Below are 21155 nucleotides of genomic sequence, written 5' to 3'. Positions count from 1 at the left end.
GGGCTTAGGTACCGACCAATCACGGCTCACCTGTTTTCTGAGATTGATCATGTGATGTTCGCAAGCTGATCTGTGGTTGGTCATTACCTGAGCCCTGAGCAACTGTGATGTCATTTTCAGTCGACAGCAAGTGGCAAAATGGCCGCCCCCCGAGCTGGATAAAAATGGCTGGATTTTGGTGCTTTTTTCATATTCCACAAATGCAATATCAGAACGCTGTTTAGATTATTGGAGCTGCATCCCATAGAACATATTATTCGAATCATTGTCTTTACTAACTTTTGTTCCTACTTTATGAGTGTGTTGGCCAAGTTTGGTTTATGTGTGCATTTTATTTATTGAAACACGGACTGTTGATGGTATGATAAACAATGACTTCTCTACCGTGTTCACTGTGAAGATAAAATCATGTTATTAATTGTAGTTACAAAACACAAATTTCCATTACTATGAAACAAGTCCTAATATTCTGGGTTCATTTTAACAGTGTTAACGTGGCACCTGTGAACCCCAGTGTAATGCAATTGAGGGAAAAGTAGGAATTCTGCACCACAGATTCACATTAAACAACATCCCTGTGCTAGCCGGGTGGCCGGGAACACCACTGGCCACCACCTAGATGTGCCACTGCACTGTAGATTTAGCAGGAAAACCATATTACAGTATGTTCTCCATGGCGCCTGGGAACCGTTTACAATTGTGGAAACGTAACTTCTCCAAACAAGCAGCGCAGACACGCTCACATTTAACGTAATGCTGTGTTGAACCGTGAACAACATTCCAGCAGTCATGAGGCCGTGCTGAGCTGAGTCACACGCTAAGAGAGAGAGAGAGAGAGAGCAAGAAAGAGAAGCTGAGAGCGGTGTCCAAATGTGAAAGTCACATATAGTGTTTGTACTCTTCCGTCTGACTGATCTGCTTTTAAGACATGACACTACATGTATATCTGGCTAAAATAATTGAGCTAAAATGGAATTTAAAAAGTCACAACAACTTTGTTGACATGAAGAACTTTGATTAGAAGAGCAGGTAGGGAGCTTTTTATTGACTTTTATTTCTCCAAACCTATCAACCTGATTTCCTTTTGTAGTAGCTTTACCCCATGACGGCATTTGGCGGTATAAAAACATACTTCAACATATCATCTTCTATTTTTGAATGTGTGTTCTTTCCCTTTTGTGTTGAAACAGCGAAGCTACCACTTTTGCAACTGCATGGGACACATTTTTGTGAAAGCTTGGAGTCTGTGTAACTTGCATTAGTGTAAATGTTAATGAGAGGGAAGGTAAGTAAATAGAAATGAAACATGAAGAGCAGAGAGGAGGAGTGCCCTTTGAATGACGATGACGTCTTGTGACATGACACTTCAGTGTTAAAATGTGACAATGAGACAGGACAGCAAGAGAATAATTATTTATTTATTTATTTAATCAGTTTGTGAGTTGGATATGACTTTTACTCAATTTCATTTTCACTGAAAATTATCTTTTATTTATTTATTTATTTATTCATTCATTTAATAAGTTGGTGGATTGGATATGTCTTTTATTCAATTTCATTTTCACAAAAAAATGATGATTATTGTTATTTATTTATTTATGTATTTCCAGTTTATTATTAAGCGAAGCCTCTTTTTGTTTTTACACAAGTTCTGCTTTTCTGATAGGTTGCATCATAACATCAGTTTCAGTATGTGGGTTCCTTCTATTCCATTTTTGAGCAACTTCAACCAAATGTGAAGTTTTTAAATCTTTTTTTTTTTTTTCCTAAAGGAGCTGTTTTATAAGTCAAGATCTGAATATTATTTTCACTTCCTCCTCTGGATCGAGTCTCATAATAACAAGTAAAATGCTACTTTAGTGTCTCACGCATACGAGCTTTCAGCAGTCACGTGCCAATTCCAAGTGACGTAAATGGCTGCAGTCACACATAAGCACCAGATCTTTTTTTTATATATTTGCATGCTGCATGTTTTTAAAGACAATTCATTCATTTTCAGATGTTCAGTCAATAAACAAAAATTAAATTAATTAATTAATTAAAATGAAAAGTTACAGTGTCTCCGTAGGTCGTAACACTCATTATGTTTAAGAACCATCATGAGTGTTACGATTTACTGAGACATTGTGACTTCAAAGAACCCAGGTTTCGTACAACAAGAAAGAGTTTTTGTTTATCAGTATGCGTCGTGAGGGAAGAGATTTAGTGGGGAATTGAAACGGTGTACAAATATGAGACAGTGTATAAAAATAGGATTTTCAAACTTAGGGTGAGGGAGGAGTGGTCACTTACTAGGTGTGTTGGGATAATTGTATTATTTATGTTTTTGGTTACTACTTTTTGGGTTGTTTGTTTTTTCTCTCCTCGTTTTGGTTGACTGCTTTTCTCTTTCTTTTTGAACGTTTATATTGTGTAAATAGACTGAAGTAGTAGTCGATTTGTAGGTGGGATGGGGTGTTAAAACGAATGTATTAAGCTGTGGGTGTATGTTTACATGTATTAATTCACATATTGTGTGTATGTAAGAGAAGGACGGAAGTTATGTTATTTACTTAAGAAGAAGGGGTGGGAGTAAATACGTTTGACTTCTTCTGACTCCTTTTTGAATATTCATTGATTGTTTTCTTTTCTATTGCCTGTTTTCTTTTGATTTTTCTTTTCTTTCGTTGATTATTGTCACTTATTCATGTATTGAAATAATGTTGAAATATTCCAAATAAACGTTTCAATTTCAATTTCAAAAATTAAATGATTATGTTATTATTATTATAAATTACTATATATTTATTTATAATAATAATTGTTATTATTATTATTATTATTATTATTTTTTAAATGTATTCACTAATTTTGACACCCCTCTATATTACAGAGCAGTCAGTATCCCTATTCTTTGTGGTAAACGATAAATTTTTAGCCAAATTAAGTAAAACTGGAATTTTTTTCTGCCTTGACTAAAATATTGACACTCACTTTTGCCGAATACTGTCAAAAATATTTGTTGGCTGTTATCATGGCTAGGCTCTCAAAGTACAGTTACAATAAGTTGTACGCCATTGCAAACTACAACTGCATTGTTAAATATTAAATTTATTATTGTAAAGTTCATTAGATAATCATAATGTTTTTTGTTCAGTTTGTTCCCTCCTGAGCAGATGGAAGACAAGGATTCTGATGATCAGATGATGGAGGAGAGTAATGTGGAGGAAGCTCAACCACAGACGAACAATAAACCCAAATGGGCAAATGGTAACACAGTATATAACGAATAATTATTTGTCAGCTGTGCATATTTTGTTGATCCCCTTGACATTAATGCTCAACACACACATCTCTCTTTTGCTTTTAGGTCAGTGTGTTGTGGCAATTCCAAGCTACTCTCTAATAAACCCCAGCTTTGATCTCACGCTGTGCAGCTCCACATTGGAGAGGAAAGGCTTTCAGGTAACCCCCCCCACACACACACACACACACACAAAAAACACAATTACTGTACACTATTCCATCTTATTGTGTATCAAGTCGTCAGTCTATATTTTGTTTAATCTTTCTTATCATGTTAGATTCCAATCACAGATGTTGAAGTTCCGCTGAAAACAGCTCTTGAAGTTCCTTCAGTCAGAAGATTCATGATTTTCAACTCATCCCTTTTCCATTTCATAATGGCCCCGGTAAGGATGGCGCACTTTCATGCAAGCAATTCAACTGGTACCTTGTCACCTCTTCACGCTTTCCTCAAAGTTTGACAGATAATTCCTGTCATTTAGAATTGTGTTAATACAGCAGGGGTGGAAAGCAACTACATACGTACAAATACTGTTACTGCACTTAATTATTTATTTTTCTGATGACTTTTTACTAATACTCCCCAAATTTGAAAACTTCTATGATACTGTTCCTAAGTATATTTTACAGTGAGTACTTTAATAACGTCTAAAAAGTTATGACTTTTGAATTTGTGTGCACACTAATAAGGCTAAATGAATGGGATTTATTTTTTATTTTTTTAGGTCTATGTCAATTCTGATATTTTTCAAAAAAAGGAAATCAGATAACTGATTTATTGGTCGATGAATTTAAAATACATAATGAGTCAAATAACTTATTTTTAAATGCTTACATATTTTTACATTACAACAGAAAGAAAAGTTGGTTTTTAAAAAAAAAATTTGTTTAAATGTCATTATCTTTGTCTTATGTTGTAATGTTTTAATGTTGAGTCTTTTTTTGTCCATTTGAAAAGGGAAAATATTAGCCAATTAAATCGCCTGGCAGTCGGGCCCCAGTCAGTTTGAAAGTTTGGGAAGCAAAATAATGATTTTTTCTTTTTCACCACCTTCACTTATGTGTTAACTATTCAGCCTCAGGTGCCAGAATGTTCTCAGCAGCAACAGAAAGTCAAAATGTTTATTTTTTGTTTCAGATTTTTTTTAGGTCAAGGAACCACATTTGCTAACCTAAACTTAGCTGAAAATAGATCATTGTTTGATTGTGCCATTAAATTGTACATTGTAGCAAGAAGTATAATTTTCACATTATAAAGCTGGCTTCAGTTTCCAGAAACAAAGAAAGATTGATGTGCTATTTTTATTTGAAATTCTTGAATGTTATATGCAAAAGTATCATCCTGTATTTAAAAGTTAAATACCAGTTAATTAAATAAAATGTACTGCACATGGATAGCTGCACACAAAAAAAGTACTGTAAATGTAAATCCCGCATTATCTTCTGTGGAACAAGCAATGAAAACAATCATTTATTCACACAAATCCATTTCCTGTGCATACTCTCCTTCCTGCAGTTTCTTTATATGGTCTTGTGGTGCGCCGTCTTCTCCACGCTTCGCCTCTACATGACCCTCAGCGACTACTGGATCTTGTGTCTATGCGTCAGTCTCATCTCCATCTTCCTCACCACCGCCATCATCTTTGTTCTCAACCGGAATAAAAAGGAGGTAAAATGAACACATCTCATTCAGTGTTCTATGAGATTCAAACATATGTACATTTTCATTTGGTTTGTGTCAGATCAATATGAACTTGGATGTGCGGCTCATCCAGGTGAATGAGACGATGGTCAAGCACAAGCTGCTGGTGGCCGTGGCTGATTGGGTGTACAACTGCAGAGGAAGCATGCAGGTTGGTCCTCAAAAATCAACCAACAGAGTTAAAGTGGAAATCAACCTCAAACATTTCTTCACAATAGTATATGTGACCTTACTAGTCCAAACATGACATTCTGATTAATATTACATGTGTGGAATATGAGTTATGAAGCAAAATCCAGCCATTTTTATCCATCTCAGGGGGCGGCCACTTTGCCACTTGAAGACTGAAGATGACGTCACAGTTGCTCAGGGCCAGAGGTGGCAAATCCAGGTCTAGAAGTAAAAACCCTGCCACAGTTTAGTTTTAGCCAAAGGTGCTAGCTAGCTAGCTCCCCGGGTGCTTGTTTACCTGTTAGGGAGCTAGCTAGCTAGCATGGAGGACTAAAGCCAAACTGTGGTAGGGTTTTTACTTTATGGACCTGGATTTGCCATCTCTACTCAGGGCTCTGGCAACGACCAATCACAGCTGACCTGTTTTCTGATGCTGAGTTGTGATTGGTACCTGAGACCTGAGCAACTGTGATGCCATTTTCATTCGACAGCAAGTGGCAAAATGGCCGCCTTCTGATATTAATAAAAATGCCTGGATTTGGCTACTTAACTCATATTCCACTGACACAATATTAACCCGAATACCATATAGTGGGGCTATATAGAACAATATTATTGTAAAAAAAAAATGGGAGGGGGTGTTGAGTTCCCCTTTGTGTGTGTAACAAATGTTGCAGTTAACAATGATAAGAAAAAGAAGAGAATTGTCAGCGTGTACATTTGCTATGTACAATAATATGTGATGCTAATAATGCTAATGCTAATAATAATAATAATAATAATAATAATAATAATAATAATAATAATAATAATAATAATAATAATAATATATTGCTGTTGACTGAAACTGACCAATCCCAGCTCAGCTTGCGAACGTCACATGACCAAACTAAAAAAACATGTCAGCTGTGATTGGTCGTCAGGAAATGACGAAATGGCCGCTGCCAAGATGGATAAAAATTGGTGGATTTTGTTGCTTTATTCATATTTCACAAGCACAATATAAATCTGAATGTTGTGTTTAGACTAGTGGGACTGTATACAACATATTACTGTAAAATGCTGTTTTTTTTTGTGTTGATGTCAACATTTAATTATTTGTACTTCCATGACATCTGATTAAAAATTGAACTACACATGCACATCAGAAATGAAGAACTAATTCGTCATGTGTGTAATCGTGCGGTTGTTTGTTCCTTTCTTTACAGCTTTACTTTGTGTACTGGGACATGGCTCGTTGTTTGCGAACGCTGACTGAAACGCTAGAGGAGCACAGTTTAGCGGGCATTGACACCTGGGTGAGTTATCGGAGTACGGCGGCCTTCAAACTGGGTCAACATCATTCATGGCTATTTTATTTCTGGATATTCTAGTGTTGTGGAGACACTTGCGTTATCCGATGTGACTCTTTCGCCAGAGCAAGCTAAAAAAGAAGATGTCCCATCTCGTCCTGGTGGCTGATGTCCCGACCGTGGACCATGTGGAAGGTCATTCGGAGGTGGAGCAAGGTTCAGAGGAGCAGAGGCCTCTGCTGAGGAATGAAGACAAAGGCTCCACTTCTTCTTCTTCTAAACTCACCAGCAACTACAGTCTCATTCCTGATGCATCCTTACCTGCTCAGGTAAGAAAAGCAGTCACACTGCAAAGTCTTGTGGTTCACTATACTTAATTCTGACAATATTAATAATGACTTTTTTTGCTATAGGCTAGAGCCCACCAGCTGTTGATGACCTACAGCGCTGCCTACGTGAAGCTGCTGGTGTCTGATAGGCTGTCTGGCATGTCACAACGTCACCTCCGACCGTCAAGGAACCACTCTCCCACTGCGCCATTTTGCCTCTGCCAGTTCATCAAACTGAAGATTCTTGAATAGCACAACAGATTGGACGCACAAAAAGTGGATATAAGTGGACTCTTAGGGGAAGTCAACCTTATACATTTCTTGGCAATAATATGTGACCTCTCTAGTCTAAACATGACATTCTGATTAATCAGAGGTGGCAAATCCAGGTCCAGAAAGTAAAAACACTGCCACAGTTTGGCTTTAGCCTCAGGTGCTAGCTAGCTAACTCCCTAGCTAGCTCCCATGGTGCTCATTTACTTGCTAGGGAGCTAGCTAGCCAAACCGTGGCAAGGTATTTACGTTCTGGATCTGGATTTGCCACCTCTGTGATTAATATTACATTTGTGGAATATGAGTTATAAAGCAAAATCCAGCCGGTTTTATCCATCTCAGGTGGCGGTCATTTTGCAGCTCACCTGTTTTCTGAAGCTGTTATTGGTTGTTACCTGAGACCTGAGCAACTGTGATGTCATCTTTAGTCGACAGCAAGTGGCAAAATGGCCGCCTTCTGATATTGATAACGGCTGGATTTTGCTGCTGAACTCATATTCCACTAACGTAATATTAACCAGAATAGCGTATTTAGACAGTGGGCCTGCATAGATCATATTATTGTCAAGAATTTGGGAGGGGGCAGGGGTTGTATTCCCCTTTTCCCCTTCTTCTGTGATTGCCGTGATTTATATTTGTGTATATATGTGATAACTTCCTCTATTTTGCAGGAGTCACATTTTCCCCATGGTCATGAAGTTGTGACCCAATTTCATAGAGGTCATACAAAACAAATAATAAAAGAACAAAAAACAAACAAGTCAAGATATTACAGTAAACATAATTTACACATGTAACAGACATTTCATATTATTAGGGAGCTATTGTAGAAATATTTTCTATATTACTGTAATAAAAACTGTAAACACCAAAGCTGTGTTTGGAATCACTTCTTATAAGAGGCTGACATTTTTTTCGGGAATCGGGTCACGGGATTCTCGCGGGATAGGAATGAACTTTACCTTTAATCATGGGATTGTTACGGGACAGGATAAAAACCTCATGGGAGCAGATGGGGGTGGGATGAATTCAATATCTGTTCGAGAAAAAAAAAACTTGGACCATGAGGAAAAAGGGGGCAACAAACTACTCAATAAATGAGTAAAATGCAACTTAACTTGTTGTTTATTTATTATTTTTTTTATTTTTTATTAAATGATGCAGTTGACCTCCATAATGGGAGCGGTACGGGAGTGGGAGTAATACTGAATGGGAGCGAGACGGGACCGGAGTCGTTTTCACTGGGAGTGGGACGTAATTGTTTGTTGTTGTTTTTTTACTATTGTCCAGGATGAGACGGGATTTTTGCTGTGGGAGTGGGATGGGATGGGAGTGAAAATCCACTCCCGTGTCACCCGTTCCTACCCACTGCAGTGGTTTATGTATCGTGGACATAAAAAGTCTACACACCCTTGCTGACACATTTTTGTGAAATAAAAAAAAAATAAGACCAAGAAAAATCATATCCCCCCCAAAAAATCTGACATGTATAAGTAAATTATTATATTTTCTTAATCTTATTTTTTCGAAAGGGGAAGTAAAAATAAACAACTGAAATAATGTGGTTGTGCAAACGCTCTTAATACTGGGTCATGAGAGATTGACCAATCTTTCAAACTCATGTTAAATGGGAGTCAGAACCAGGATTCTAAAAGTTTGGGATTTTTATTATAATTTATCTATGTTTTATTTCATGTTGACTTAAAAAAAATTTAAGCTAGACTAAGTTTTTATTTGTTAAAAATGCTTTATTTTAATTTAGTTTTTATTAGTTTTAGTATTAGTTTTTTTTTATGTGGAGTATTTGTCAAGTGGAAGATAAACAAAAAAAAGGTAACTGAGTATTGTGCAATAAAGTAAACTACAATTCCTTCCTTCTTCTGTATAGACATACAGAAAAACTTTCAAATTATTCCACATCAAACTCATCCAACTATGTCTTATTTTACACAGCCAGTATCCGTCTTGATCCTTTTATCCAAACGCCAGCACTGTTATGTGGCCCGCACAGCTTCCTAACCACGCATTGTGCCCCACCTAGTGGAAGTTGGCACTCTATAAAGCAGAGTGGCGAGAAACGTGCAGCATGAGGCCAAGCTGAACAATTTCAGAGATGCTGGCTCTCCTCAGGAGGCTAAATGACCATCTGTGATCCTGTGCACACAGGCCTGGCTCAGCTTCCATCTTTTGGTTCCCAGGTCCCATCCAATATCTAAACATACTTTCTTGTTTTTGTAATATGTCTGGGGGGTGATTATGATGGAATACTGACATTTTGGGCCATATTTTGCACAATTCATTTGGATTCATCATCTGGAAAATGAAAACAATTCAAGTGTATCCTTTCCCAGCACTCCATCAATAGTCCATTTTCCACTATCTGGTTTTGCTTCAGAGTCTTAGAGACTCAGAGTGACCTCATCCCTCACTGCCACTGAATTTCAATTGTATTATCATGACAAAAAATCCCAAAAATGAAGTGAATATGCACAAGATAGGGAGACTGTAATAGCGTATATGAGCAAAAGGGGAAAAAGACAGACGCAGGAAAAAAGGGTCAGCTATAAATAGCTTTTTAGTGAGAGGTTGGAGAGAGACACACAGAGGTGGAAGAAAAACACACACACTCAAAGAAAAAGATGCTGTCTCCTCCAAATTGTCATTCACAGACTGCAATTCATATATTTTATTCATGACTCAAAACAGCTCAACTTCATAAATAAATAGTCACAATTTAACAAAACCGAGTACACTTTGTATTTACTTGTCAGCCGCCTCCTTGGAAAAAATAATCACTGCTGTGTGACAAGGTCAAATTAAATCAAATAAAGACTAAGCACACAATAAACTGGAAATAAAAATGTTGTGTCAGAAAGCAAAGTGCTCAAGAAGATGCAGCTAGTTAGCACAATCTAAACAAGATAAGCTAGTTGCGAATGTTTAGTACAAACACACTCATATCTGTGCATTATGCACTTAACAGCAACGCGGCTGTGCAATTCATGCTCTAAATAGGCCATTTATATATATATATATATATATATATATATATATATATATATATTAGGGGTGTAATAAAAACATTTAAATCAGCAAATTTTATTCAAAAGATGCAAGCCTTCTACATTAAAAATATATTGAAATACATACAGTATCTAATCATTTTTTGAATTGGAGAACTATATCGTCGAAGCAAATGCCACATTATGGTACAGACAAGTTCATATTGTAACAAACTCATTGCATCATGTACCCTCTCAAACTGAGCCGTACCACTATCGAATGGAATTGTAATATCATTTTATTACTTTATTATTTTACTTTAAGATGGCCGTCCTTGAATCATATGCATGCCATGAGATACACTGTAAAAAAAAAAACTGTAATATAACAGAATTTTACTTTTTATTGATTTTTTCTGTATTTTAAAAATATCATTTTATTTACAAAAATGTCAAAAATGTCAAATGTCAAATGTAAAATAACATGAAATCACTGTAACTGTAAAAACACAATATTTCTGTTCTTTAAAAAAAACCATTAGAAATACATATATTGATTGTTAAAATGCGTTAAAATATTTGCCTGTTATTTAATGCAATAAGAGGTAAAATTCAACTTTAAAACCCTAAAAAAAAAACGGAAAAAATTATAATTATATATACTGAGAAATTAACAATAAATTAAATTTCTTAGTGAATTGACACTTTTTTTAAAAAGTGAAAATAACTACAATTTCTGTAATGTCCTTTTGATGGTAGCATTAATTGTATTAACATTTATTTTGAAAAGACATCTAATGAGATATATCGAGAACGTAATTTTCTATTATTTCGCAGTATTTTTTGGGCGCCCCAGCCCAGAAAAATACCATTGCTGTTTTTTTTGTTTTTGTTTTTACGTTGTTTTTTTTACAGTGTACGCATCAAATGTCTTTTATTGGAGGGATGAAAACCCCTAATAACATGTACAAAGAATTTAAGTATTTCCTATTCGTACCTTTTCCACATTCATATCATCATTTTTTGAACATATGTCTTACATCAATACTGTATGACACCAAAAAGTGCAATCCCATATAATGTCGTCATATACTGCAGTCCTTACTTTATATTTTCTTGGCAACTAGTTCCATCTGTTTTCCATAATTCTTGTTCTCATTTGTGTTGCAGGTGAGCTGGAGCCTACCCCATCTGACTGGTTGCCAGCCAATTGCACACACATATAAACAACCATTCGACTCACATTCACACCTATGGATGATTAGTCTTCAATATCAAACGCATGTTTACAAAAGGTCGGAGCCTCAGAACTGTGGAGCAGATGTTCTGCCATAAATCCCAATAATAAGGCAAAAATATATAACAGCAAAATATGTCAACTTTTGAATAAATTGGCAAATTTAACATGTTGTCTCCCATATCAGCTATAAATAGCAAAAAAAAGGAAAAAGAACACATACAGAACTAAGTACGTAAGCAACTTTATGAATTTTTAGTTAAGCACTTAAATCATGGAGCTTTCCCAAATCAAAGAATATTGGAGATAGTATAATAAGAATAACAATAATTTGTATTCAGTGGTGCCCTGAGATACAAAATTTATAAAACTTTTTTTAATGCTATAAAAAATGAATGTAAATGCAGTTAATCTATTCCAGCTTCCCCCCAAAAACAAATTGTCATGTGTTTTAACGAGGAAAAATAGCCCTCTTTAATATTGTAAAAATAGAATAAAATAGAGTGATGACATAAACAATGTAAATAATTAAACTGTTTTGTCACAATTTTTGTTTCTCTTCAGTACAATACAGACACACGGATACATAGGATACAGAGGCATTACAAATATGCAATGTTCTTCACAGAGGATAAAGAATACATGCGTTAACGTCAACGTTAGCATTATGCGAACAAGCCCCACCCCCTACACACCTTCTTTTTTTAAATCAACCGCAGCACAAATCAGGCAAATTGGCCGAAATGTACCAAACACTCCTAAGTCAGGTCACTTGTATCTCAAGGCACCACTGTACAGTTATTTAAATAATAATAACTAATTACTCAAATAATTTAAACAGTATGATATGTGAAAGTAAACAAAAAACAACAATAAAAACATACTTTAGGTCCAGGGAAGATGAACAAAATTTTAACAAAGTGCTGCAAAGCAGTTTAGGCAATATTATTGTTTTTCTCTCTCTTCTATCATGAACATTTATTTTTCGTGTTCCTATCCTGCACTGTTGATCTAATGATTGCTACATGATAACAACCCCACTCATAGAGGAATACTGTATACAGTAGCTCACATGTGCACATCAAGCCTCTATATTTAAGATGAATTTAAAGAAACTGCAAATGGCATGCAAGCTTATGTTGTCTCCTAATCGTTACCAATTCACACGTAGTGTCTAAGCGCAACACAATATCGGCCAATACGCTTCTAAAAACGATATACTAAAATCTATCATCGACTAAATTGAACCAATCTTATGCTCTTAAAGTGGAAGTCAACCTTAAGCATTTCTTGACAATAATATGTTATATGTGACCTCACTAGTGTAAACATGACATCCAGATTAAAATCGCATTTTTGTAATATGAGTTATGAAGCAAAATCCAGCAGTTTTTCATCCATTTTAGGGTGCGGCCATTTTGTCACTTGCTGTCGGCTGAAGATGACATCACAGTTGCTCAGTGCTCAGGCAACAACCAATCAGAGCTCATCTGTTTTTTTGAAGCAGCGCTGTGATTGGTCATTGCTAAACAGGTCCCTTTTATGATATTAACCAGAATACCATATTTAGACTAGTGGGCAAAGGTGGCAAATCCAAGTTCAGAAAGTAAAAACCCTGCCACAGTTTAGCTTAGTTTAGCCCCAGGTGCTAGCTAGCTAGCTCTCTAGCTAGCTTCCATTGTACTCGTTCATCTACTAGGGAGCTAGCTAGTTAGCATCAGGGGCTAAAGCCAAACTTTTCTTTTTTTGGCTAAAGCCAAACTGTGGCACGGTTTTTACTTTCTGGACCTGGATTTGCCACCTCTGCTAATGGAGCTGCATAGAACATATTACTGTCAAAAAAAATTTGGGGGTTGACTTCCCCTAAAGTAAATAATTTAGAAATACACTTTTAGAAATTTTATACTGCTTCACAACAAATGCATTTATTATCATGCACTACTTGAACTAGTAAGAAGCTGCATCATCACCTCAGATTCATAACAATACTGATAATACACAAAGGTATTAAATTCAAGCCAATTTGAACACAAAGTAAATATCTGGCACATGTTAGATAAATCAATAAATATATATTTTTTTAAATTTCTTCTTTTTTTTTTGTGAAAGCAATCCACAAGCTGACGCATATTATATACTGTATGTTTTGACAGCAAATACAAAACATCACCCAAACAAATAGTTCTGTTGGGCCACTTTGTCAACTAGCCTACATTTGGTGTGTTAAATGTGTATTGATCCGCTCGCCTTCACACTTGAATTTTACTCTCATACACAAGTGCATCATCAATAATACAGTAGCAGCACACATGTTTCAACATGGCACGGTTATCCAACCCCCCCAAATATTCATATACTTGGTTAAATAGTTAAGTGACTTACCCTTTGTGTCAAAGCTCCCATGACACAAATGAATTGCAGCTCAGTGTAAATATTATGTGGATAACAGTTTGTATTTGGCATTTGGACATCCAGCGTAATTGGTTGTTTTTGGCTGTCAATGTGGATGTGTGTGTGCGTGTGTGTGCGAGACGGGCCTAGCGTCGCTGCAAGCAGTAGCAGCGCATATTATCAGTGCTTTCTGTTTCCAAGTATTTATCTACGCTCGCCTCGTTACGGGTCCCAGTCGTCGTCGTGATGCTGCGAGGCGATGATGACCACCACGGTGAGGATGGTGCACAGCACGATGGAGGCGATGCCGACGGCCAGGCTGATGAAGGAGAAGTTGCGCGCCTCGCGGGAGGCGATTTCAGCCGTCACCATGTCACCTCTGGCGATGGCCGTACGTACCTAAGTAAGAAAGGAGGGTACGGAAAGTTGTTAAGAGTACTTCGTTGAAATGTGTGACAAGGTTGGAGCAAGAAGATTTCACTCAAATTTATAGCCTCGCAATTTAGAAAACAGATTAAACAGGGCAGGGAAGTCATCGATTATACTATCTACAGTGAGGGAGTTTCATGTTTAGTTTTAAATAGGAGTGTCAAAATGTGTGAGTTAATTTTGAGTTAATTTAAAATTCCTTTAACTCCACAAATTTTTCAACGCACGATTAAGGACCGCCCCTTACTTGGAAAGTCTGTACTGGGGGAATTCCAGACACGTCCACGTCAAAATTTAGCAGCAAAAAATGTATTAATAATGCGTATATTTGTGGAGATTATTGTAGTTTACAATTTAAAAAATGTTACTTCATGTTAAAGATTAAATAGCTCTTAATATGAAAAGAAAAATGCACTGAGGTGTCACCAATGTCTAAAAATGCAATTATGCCATCTAGTGGCAGAAAAATGACCTCAACACAAATCAATATAATTTTTTACTGTACTGCACATTGCATGCACACAAGTATTGCATAGTAACCTAACAAAAAATATTGTTCAACCTCTTCTCTTCAGACTAATGGCCATGCTGTATACAAAAAAATGTATACATTTAAAATCAATCGATCTTTACAGGTTCATGTATTAAATTAATTGGCAAAGAAGAAAACTAAAGATTTTCCCTATAATTACAGTTCACTTTTGTTAGTTTTGTAGATATATATATATATATTCAGTTACTTAAAACAAAAAAAAGCATTTTCATTTTTATTTTATTTCCTAACAAAAAAATTTTTTTCAATTTTTGTTATTTCGTTAGCTTTTCTAAACTTAAGTAACTTTGATACTAACCTTGCCCAAAGCATTCATAATATAAGCAGGAATAAATGTAAGTAAAAAGCAACGTTAGCATTTACTTGAAAATATCTTTTTCTTTGCTGTTTCTTTGCTTTCTCCACTTTTATCTCGTGCACTGATTCGCTAGCTAACAAGTCAGTCATAGTCCAACGCCATTTTGCATACTGCCAATTGATGCCTCATTCATTCAAATCATGTCTAAAAGAGCAATGATGCGGCAATTTTTTAATTCTTCACAATTATAAACGATGCTTTTCACTTTTTGATCCTGCTTCCATTACGAAGGTGTTTGGCAAGGTTTGGATATGTGTGGATTTTATTTCATGAAACCCTGACCATGTTATGATAAACAATTGTGACTCGGCCATGTACATTGTGTGCTAAGATATGAAAATAATAATCATTTTTGATACAAAATTCTGGTACCATAACCCTCCGATGAAAGGATGCTTGATATTCTGCATAGCTCAGTCGAGTCACTCGCATCCCAAGGCACCGCTGTAGTTTACTGGTAAGGTTTAAATGTGTACTAGGAGGCCAAAAGTGTAACTAGTAGTGGTTCTACTGTACTAGTGCACTGAATTGTCTTAGTAGTGAGGACAAAGAGTGTACTAGTCCATTGACTTTAAACTGATGATCAAGAATATCAAATGAATCCTCAAACAGATTCCCATAGGAGGGGACATTTTAATATTATGTAACTAGAAGATGCACGAGTGGGTGCAGCACAAACACAACCAGATCGATGTCACCGAGCGTGCAGAAAGAAAGAGGCCACGCGGCACTGCATCTACACACCAAAGTCAGGCCCAGGCCTTGTCAGCTCAACTCAACTCAAAGCCAACTGAGCTGAGTGAGCAGGGTCACTAGGAAGAAAAAAAGAAAAAGAAAACATCCCCTCCAGTTGCTCCCTAAATGGTGCTGTTATGTAACGTAACTGTTGGATGCATGTGGAACTGCACAGTCTGCTGTTGTTGAACACACATAGATAAAAACATTACTGTGTGTGCGCGCTACCTGAGCAGTAACCACTGTACAAGGCCAGATGTTGCGTCGTCTGATTTTATGAATTAAATTGAAGACAGATTTTGAAATCAGAAGATGATATGACATATAAAAGTTACAATCAATCTTAGATAGACAGACAGACAGACAGACAGACAGACAGACAGACAGACGCTGGTTAGCTAGCAGATAGCTAGCAAGCAGATCAACAGACAGCTAGATAGTTAGTTAGCTAGATAGCTAGTGGATAGACAGACGGACGGACGGACGGACAGATAGATAGATAGATAGATGGATGGATGGATGGATGATGGATGGACGGACGGACGGATAGACGGGCAGACGGACGGACAGACGGACGGACAGACAGACAGACGCTGGTTAGCTAGCAGATAGGCTGATAGCTAGCTAGCAGATAGCACAAACAGCTAGATAGTTAGTTAGCTAGATACCTAGTGGATAGACAGATAGCTAGCTAGCTAGCAAATAGACGGACGGACGGACAGACGGACAGACAGACAGACAGGCAGATAGACAGACAGACAGACAAACAGACAGACAGACAGATAGATAGATAGACAGACAGACAGACATTTTGTGAGTGCACCCACCTGTACCGCTTTGATGATGGCGATGATGCCGGTGGGCCAGAAGCAGCACACCGTGGTGAGCACGGCAATGGGCAAGTAGTCGTGCGGTGGCCGGCGGTCCATCAAGGTGATGTTGGGCGGCATTTGCATGGGGTGAATCTGACCCGGCGGCATCGCCGGGTGGCCTCCTGTTGCAGGCATGTAAGGCTGCCCCTACAATGGAGATGGGAAATTTTCACATTTTTAATGATGTTTAGAATTTTTGTGAGTTACATTTTTAACATCTAAAATTTAGCTATGCTAGAATTTAACGGATGGACTTATTTATGTTCCATTGAAATTTATTTATGTTTTTGAAGCTCTTTATTGCTTTCATAACCTCTTAAATGCAATTATAATTCGCTGCAAGATTTGAAAGGGAATACATGCTTCTGGGAATGAAAGTTATTCATTTTTTAAATCAGATTTCAATGGACTATAATCTTACCACCACTAATGATGCTGCAGTTTGTATAAAGAGATGGACATAGTCGGTATATCATGTTGAGAGTTCCTATTCAACTAGTGTCATATTAAATCAACTGATTAAAACATCATCGTACAACCTCACATATTTAAACTTTCTACTTATTATTTTCTAATTCAGATTTTTTTTAAGGAGCTGTAAGCGCGCACACACACCCCCACACACACGCACCCACGCACACGCACACGCACGCACACACATTATGTACAGCTCCTTAAAAAAATTCTGTATACTATATAGAATAAAATTTCTACCCAATTCTGGTAGACTATGTCACTGCATCCATCCATTTATGAGAGTCAAGTGGCAGGGTACACCCTGGACTGGTTGCCAGTGCCATCCAATCACATTTTGACAAAACAACCATTCACACACACATTCACGCTTTTGGACAATAAAGTATTCAATTAATCAAAAAGGCAGGGTTTTGGAATTTGGGGAGCAAGTGAGCTGACATTTGAACCCAGAACATTCCATGAGGGTACCGCGCTGCCCTACATTGGTGTGAGTAAGCCTACTATGGAAAGCAAATTTCACCCCTCTTAGGTGTGTGTGACAATCAGTGGTACTTTAACATTTCAAATATTGTTACATGTATTATATTGCTCACTGGTTAAGTCACAAATAACCATGATTTGTTTATAATATTGACCACACAAAAAAAAACTCAGACTCACAAAAAACGCACAAAAAATAAGCCTTTTTTTTCGTCCCAGTGAGAGACGCTCGCTCGCTAGCTAACTAGCTATATCATGTAGCTAGGTATCTAGGTAGCTAGCTAGCTAGGTACAGAGCCATATATATAGAGTTTGGCCAACTCGGTTACAGCACGGTAACAACATGGTGTCCATATGTCATGTGACCAGCAGTTGACCAATCACATCGAGTTGGCCAAACTCTCCCTATATACGGCTAGCTAGCAGCTAGAGAGAGAGAGGGGGGGGGGGGGAGAGAGAGGGGGAGAGAAAACGAGAGAGAGAGAGATGTCAAGTGTTGATGACACTAATAGAATCTTTTTAAATATGACTTACCGAGGCCATGGGGTACACAGGAACGTAAGCGGTACACGGTTGCAGCTGCAGAGGGTACCCAGGATGGAGATATCCCACTGGAGGATGAGACATAGTTCCTCCGGGGCCCTGAGTCTGGACTGTGTAGCCTTGTGGGGCCCCCGGGGGTCCTATTGTGTTACAATGGAACTGAGTCTCTTGGAGGTATCCCTCTGAGCCCGGGGGCGGAGGCGGCGGGGGATAGCCGGGCTGGGCGCCGGGTGGCATGTTGGGGTGCTGTGGTACATTAAGGTCCTGCGGGCCCGTGATGTACGGAGGTGGCTGCATCATCTGACGGCTAGAGTCGTCAAGGCCTGGGAGAGCAGGGACAAAAGAGGACACTATGGAAGGCATGGCAGGATAACTGAGCACAAAGAATTAAAAGTTTCTGCCATATTTTGTTTGTTTCTTGTTGCTTTAGTTCAATGGGTATTGTTTTGATCGTTTTGGTATATGCACCTTGGCCACCTGGGGGCAGTACATTACAGGAAGGAGACGGTCACATAAGATGTTCTCTGCAGAGGATACCTAATGTTAAATTATTTGTCGACATGTGTTATTCCATTGTTTTTTGTGTTAAAGTATCTTGCGTAATGGCTTGTATCTGGATAAAACTCTCACAGGCACACTTAAAAACAAAAATAGGCCTTGTGTCCCATTATTTTTGTTTATACAGTGTCTGTTCTTTTACCATATTTCCAAAAGAAAGATTTCAAGTAAGATCCATAAAGGGCACTGACATTTCCCTGCAGGAATACCCGTCTATATGCTAATGATGACATTGATTGACATTTCCTCAGAATAAAGACCGTTCCCCTTCTATCAAACCCTTCAAAACTACCTTCCTTAGCTTGTGACTCCAGCCGGTGTTGACTGATGTGTTTTAATAGAAGCGGAGGCTACTGCACGCTGTTTGGAAAAGGATGTTGAGCATGGATGAGGGCGTGACATAGGAGATAGTATAGGGAGTGACTTAAAGGGACAGAGAGCAGAACAGCTGAGTGATGAAGGATGACGACTTGTGTTCAGGGAGCGATTTTACATAATTGTCCTCCTCCAACTATCTCTCTCACACGCTTATCAAGGCAGGAACGGGACCAGAAACAGATTGAAAGACGGGGCAAGGATTTTAATGATGGAGGGATGACCTTTAACTGAAATAAAACTATTAAAGCAGATTGCCTTCTTTACAGAGTATGCTGAGATCAAATAGTAGTTTTGTGTCGATAAAAATGATTGTATTAAGCCCTGGCTGGTGACTTTTTAACACACCATTGTTCCATTTATACCCATAGATGGATACAATAATAACTTTTTTTATTTTGTCAAAATACTATGGAAAGAAGAGTTTATAAATCACACAACACAACTCATATAATGTTACTAGTTCATGGCTAATAGTGGTTTGTTTACAGTGCTAATGCTAGCAGCTATTTTGGTATAGCTTGATGCATTTTCAGAAATAAGCAGCTACCAAACGATTTTACTTGGCTGAGTAATTTCACATTTGATGGATGGGCAGGAACTTCAGAGATCCAACTAATAGATATAAGAAATTCAATAATTACCAATATTACGTCGCCCTGCCCTAAGGAACACATTAGCCCACCCGTGATACTTCAGTATAGAAAGAATGTAAGGATAACTAAAAATAAAATAAAATAAACATTTAAAGTTAATCGTGTTTTATTATTTTGTTTTGTTTTCCCACTTACAACGGCTGAGCTGTACTGGTTGCTGTTGTAAAAACACACACACACAAAACTAGTTGAGCGTTGTATCGTAATGTAATGTTCTTCCACTAGATGGCGTAAAGTTCATAATTAACGAGCTGCTTAGCCACTTTTTATTTCCCTATTTTTGTGGGTATTAATATTGAGGTTGACCAATATCCCGGTATAAAAGTGACAATTGATTAGTGTTAATTATTTTAATTGACAAAATCCAAAATTACTATTCACCATCAGCAGATATAGTGGCATTCCGCGACGTCATCAACGGATGTTTGGACAATGAGTGAAAATTAGAAGGTTAACAAAAAATAATCAGCGAGACTTATTTAATGTGCTTAAATTACAAACACTACAGGACAATATTGTGGCGTGTGCAGGTACATCCGTGGACGAAGTAGCCACACATTTGATTTCCAGTCATATGACGTGATTCTTTAATCTTAATTCACACGATCACATCATCATTATGTCAGCCTGGACGCCCACGTAATGCCAACATTTGTTAAGGCTAATGAATAAAAATAACAAATCCAATTGGAAAAAAAAAACACTTGAAAATAAAAAAGTGTGATAATGGCATGAAAGAAGATAATTAAGGCCGCATATGATGTTTCTCCGCTGGCTGCACCCACGCAGCGCGTTGCATCTATAGGCTTCAAATGCGCACATCGGAAGGAAAAGGTGACAAATGGGGATTGTATTTTTAAAAAGTGAATACAATAGTTTCCAAGCACACAAAAGCACAGCGTAAAAAAATGCGCCATACCATAAACAATTGATTTTTACCGTGTTTTTCCGACATGCCTCTCTATCCTCCTCCTTTAAAGGGATGCTGTTGTCCCCAATCCAGATAAAGGTGAGGCAGGGGGTGGGGGGCGGGAAATCCCTTCCAAAGATGCGCAACGGCGCTGACTTCTACTCTAAAGGCGTGCAGGCCATTCTCAAGATGCCTTCATCTTCAAGAGCACTGATAACCTGCGCGCTATCTCTCCTGGAACACTGTGCCTATCTCTGCTCTCGTTCGCGCGCACGCGAGCGCGCGTGTCTACAAGGTTTCTCCACGAACACGTCGGTGAATATGAAATCAGCCACCCAGAGATGGTTGTCTTAAAGCGACAGTCATTTCTGACTGAAGAAAAGGCGCAGGCATTGAGCTGGAACATCCCATTAGAACTCAATAAAGAGGCTGGATTTGGATTAGCTGCGCCCCCCCCCACCTCCCTCCATCTTCTTTGAAATGATTTTCAGAGCATTTTAATGGTCTTATAGGAGTTTTTTTAAGTT

The 21155-nt window shown here is 37.7% G+C and overlaps 2 protein-coding genes across 4 annotated transcripts; one reads left to right on the top strand and one right to left on the bottom strand.

Annotated features, from left to right (window-relative positions):
• Positions 1-845: 845 nt before the first annotated feature.
• Positions 846-7925, top strand: tmem268 (transmembrane protein 268). Its single transcript, XM_086061952.1, has 9 exons — positions 846-1029; positions 3137-3249; positions 3350-3444; positions 3564-3671; positions 4802-4954; positions 5028-5138; positions 6367-6456; positions 6576-6779; positions 6864-7925. The coding sequence occupies exons 2-9, from the start codon at positions 3156-3158 to the stop codon at positions 7029-7031; spliced, it is 1023 nt and encodes a 340-aa protein (XP_085918078.1). The 5' UTR covers positions 846-1029; positions 3137-3155; the 3' UTR covers positions 7032-7925.
• Positions 7926-9603: 1678 nt separating this feature from the next.
• prrt1 (proline-rich transmembrane protein 1) lies at positions 9604-21001 on the bottom strand. Of its 3 annotated transcripts, none has more exons than XM_086063281.1 (4): positions 20638-21001; positions 18121-18452; positions 16585-16776; positions 9604-14081 (listed from the first exon to the last, which is right to left on the bottom strand). In XM_086063281.1, the coding sequence occupies exons 2-4, from the start codon at positions 18427-18429 to the stop codon at positions 13905-13907; spliced, it is 678 nt and encodes a 225-aa protein (XP_085919407.1). In that variant the 5' UTR covers positions 18430-18452; positions 20638-21001; the 3' UTR covers positions 9604-13904. The 3 variants fall into 3 exon arrangements, with proteins under 3 accessions (XP_085919407.1, XP_085919406.1, XP_085919408.1); XM_086063280.1 differs by having other exon boundaries at positions 20658-20999; XM_086063282.1 differs by lacking the exon at positions 20638-21001 and adding an exon at positions 18980-19209.
• Between the last annotated feature and the right edge of the window lie 154 nt (positions 21002-21155).

This window comes from Leptonotus elevatus, chromosome 19 (genome assembly GCF_054856555.1).
Source record: "Leptonotus elevatus isolate MCC_2025b chromosome 19, RoL_Lele_1.0, whole genome shotgun sequence".
Lineage (NCBI taxonomy): Eukaryota > Metazoa > Chordata > Actinopteri > Syngnathiformes > Syngnathidae > Leptonotus > Leptonotus elevatus.
The sequence above is the reverse complement of the archived record's forward strand: the minus strand, read 5'-3'. Positions and strand labels throughout refer to the sequence as shown.

Coding starts and splice junctions, on each gene's coding strand:
- prrt1 (XM_086063280.1), bottom strand. Junction 16,777..18,120: donor CTGTGTACCCCATGGCCTCG/GTAAGTCATATT, acceptor TCTCCATTGTAG/GGGCAGCCTTACATGCCTGC. Junction 14,082..16,584: donor CCATCATCAAAGCGGTACAG/GTGGGTGCACTC, acceptor TTTCTTACTTAG/GTACGTACGGCCATCGCCAG.
- tmem268 (XM_086061952.1), top strand. CDS start 3,156: ATGGAAGACAAGGATTCTGATGATCAGATGATGGAGGAGAGTAATGTG. Junction 3,445..3,563: donor TGGAGAGGAAAGGCTTTCAG/GTAACCCCCCCC, acceptor TTATCATGTTAG/ATTCCAATCACAGATGTTGA. Junction 3,672..4,801: donor TCCATTTCATAATGGCCCCG/GTAAGGATGGCG, acceptor TCCTTCCTGCAG/TTTCTTTATATGGTCTTGTG.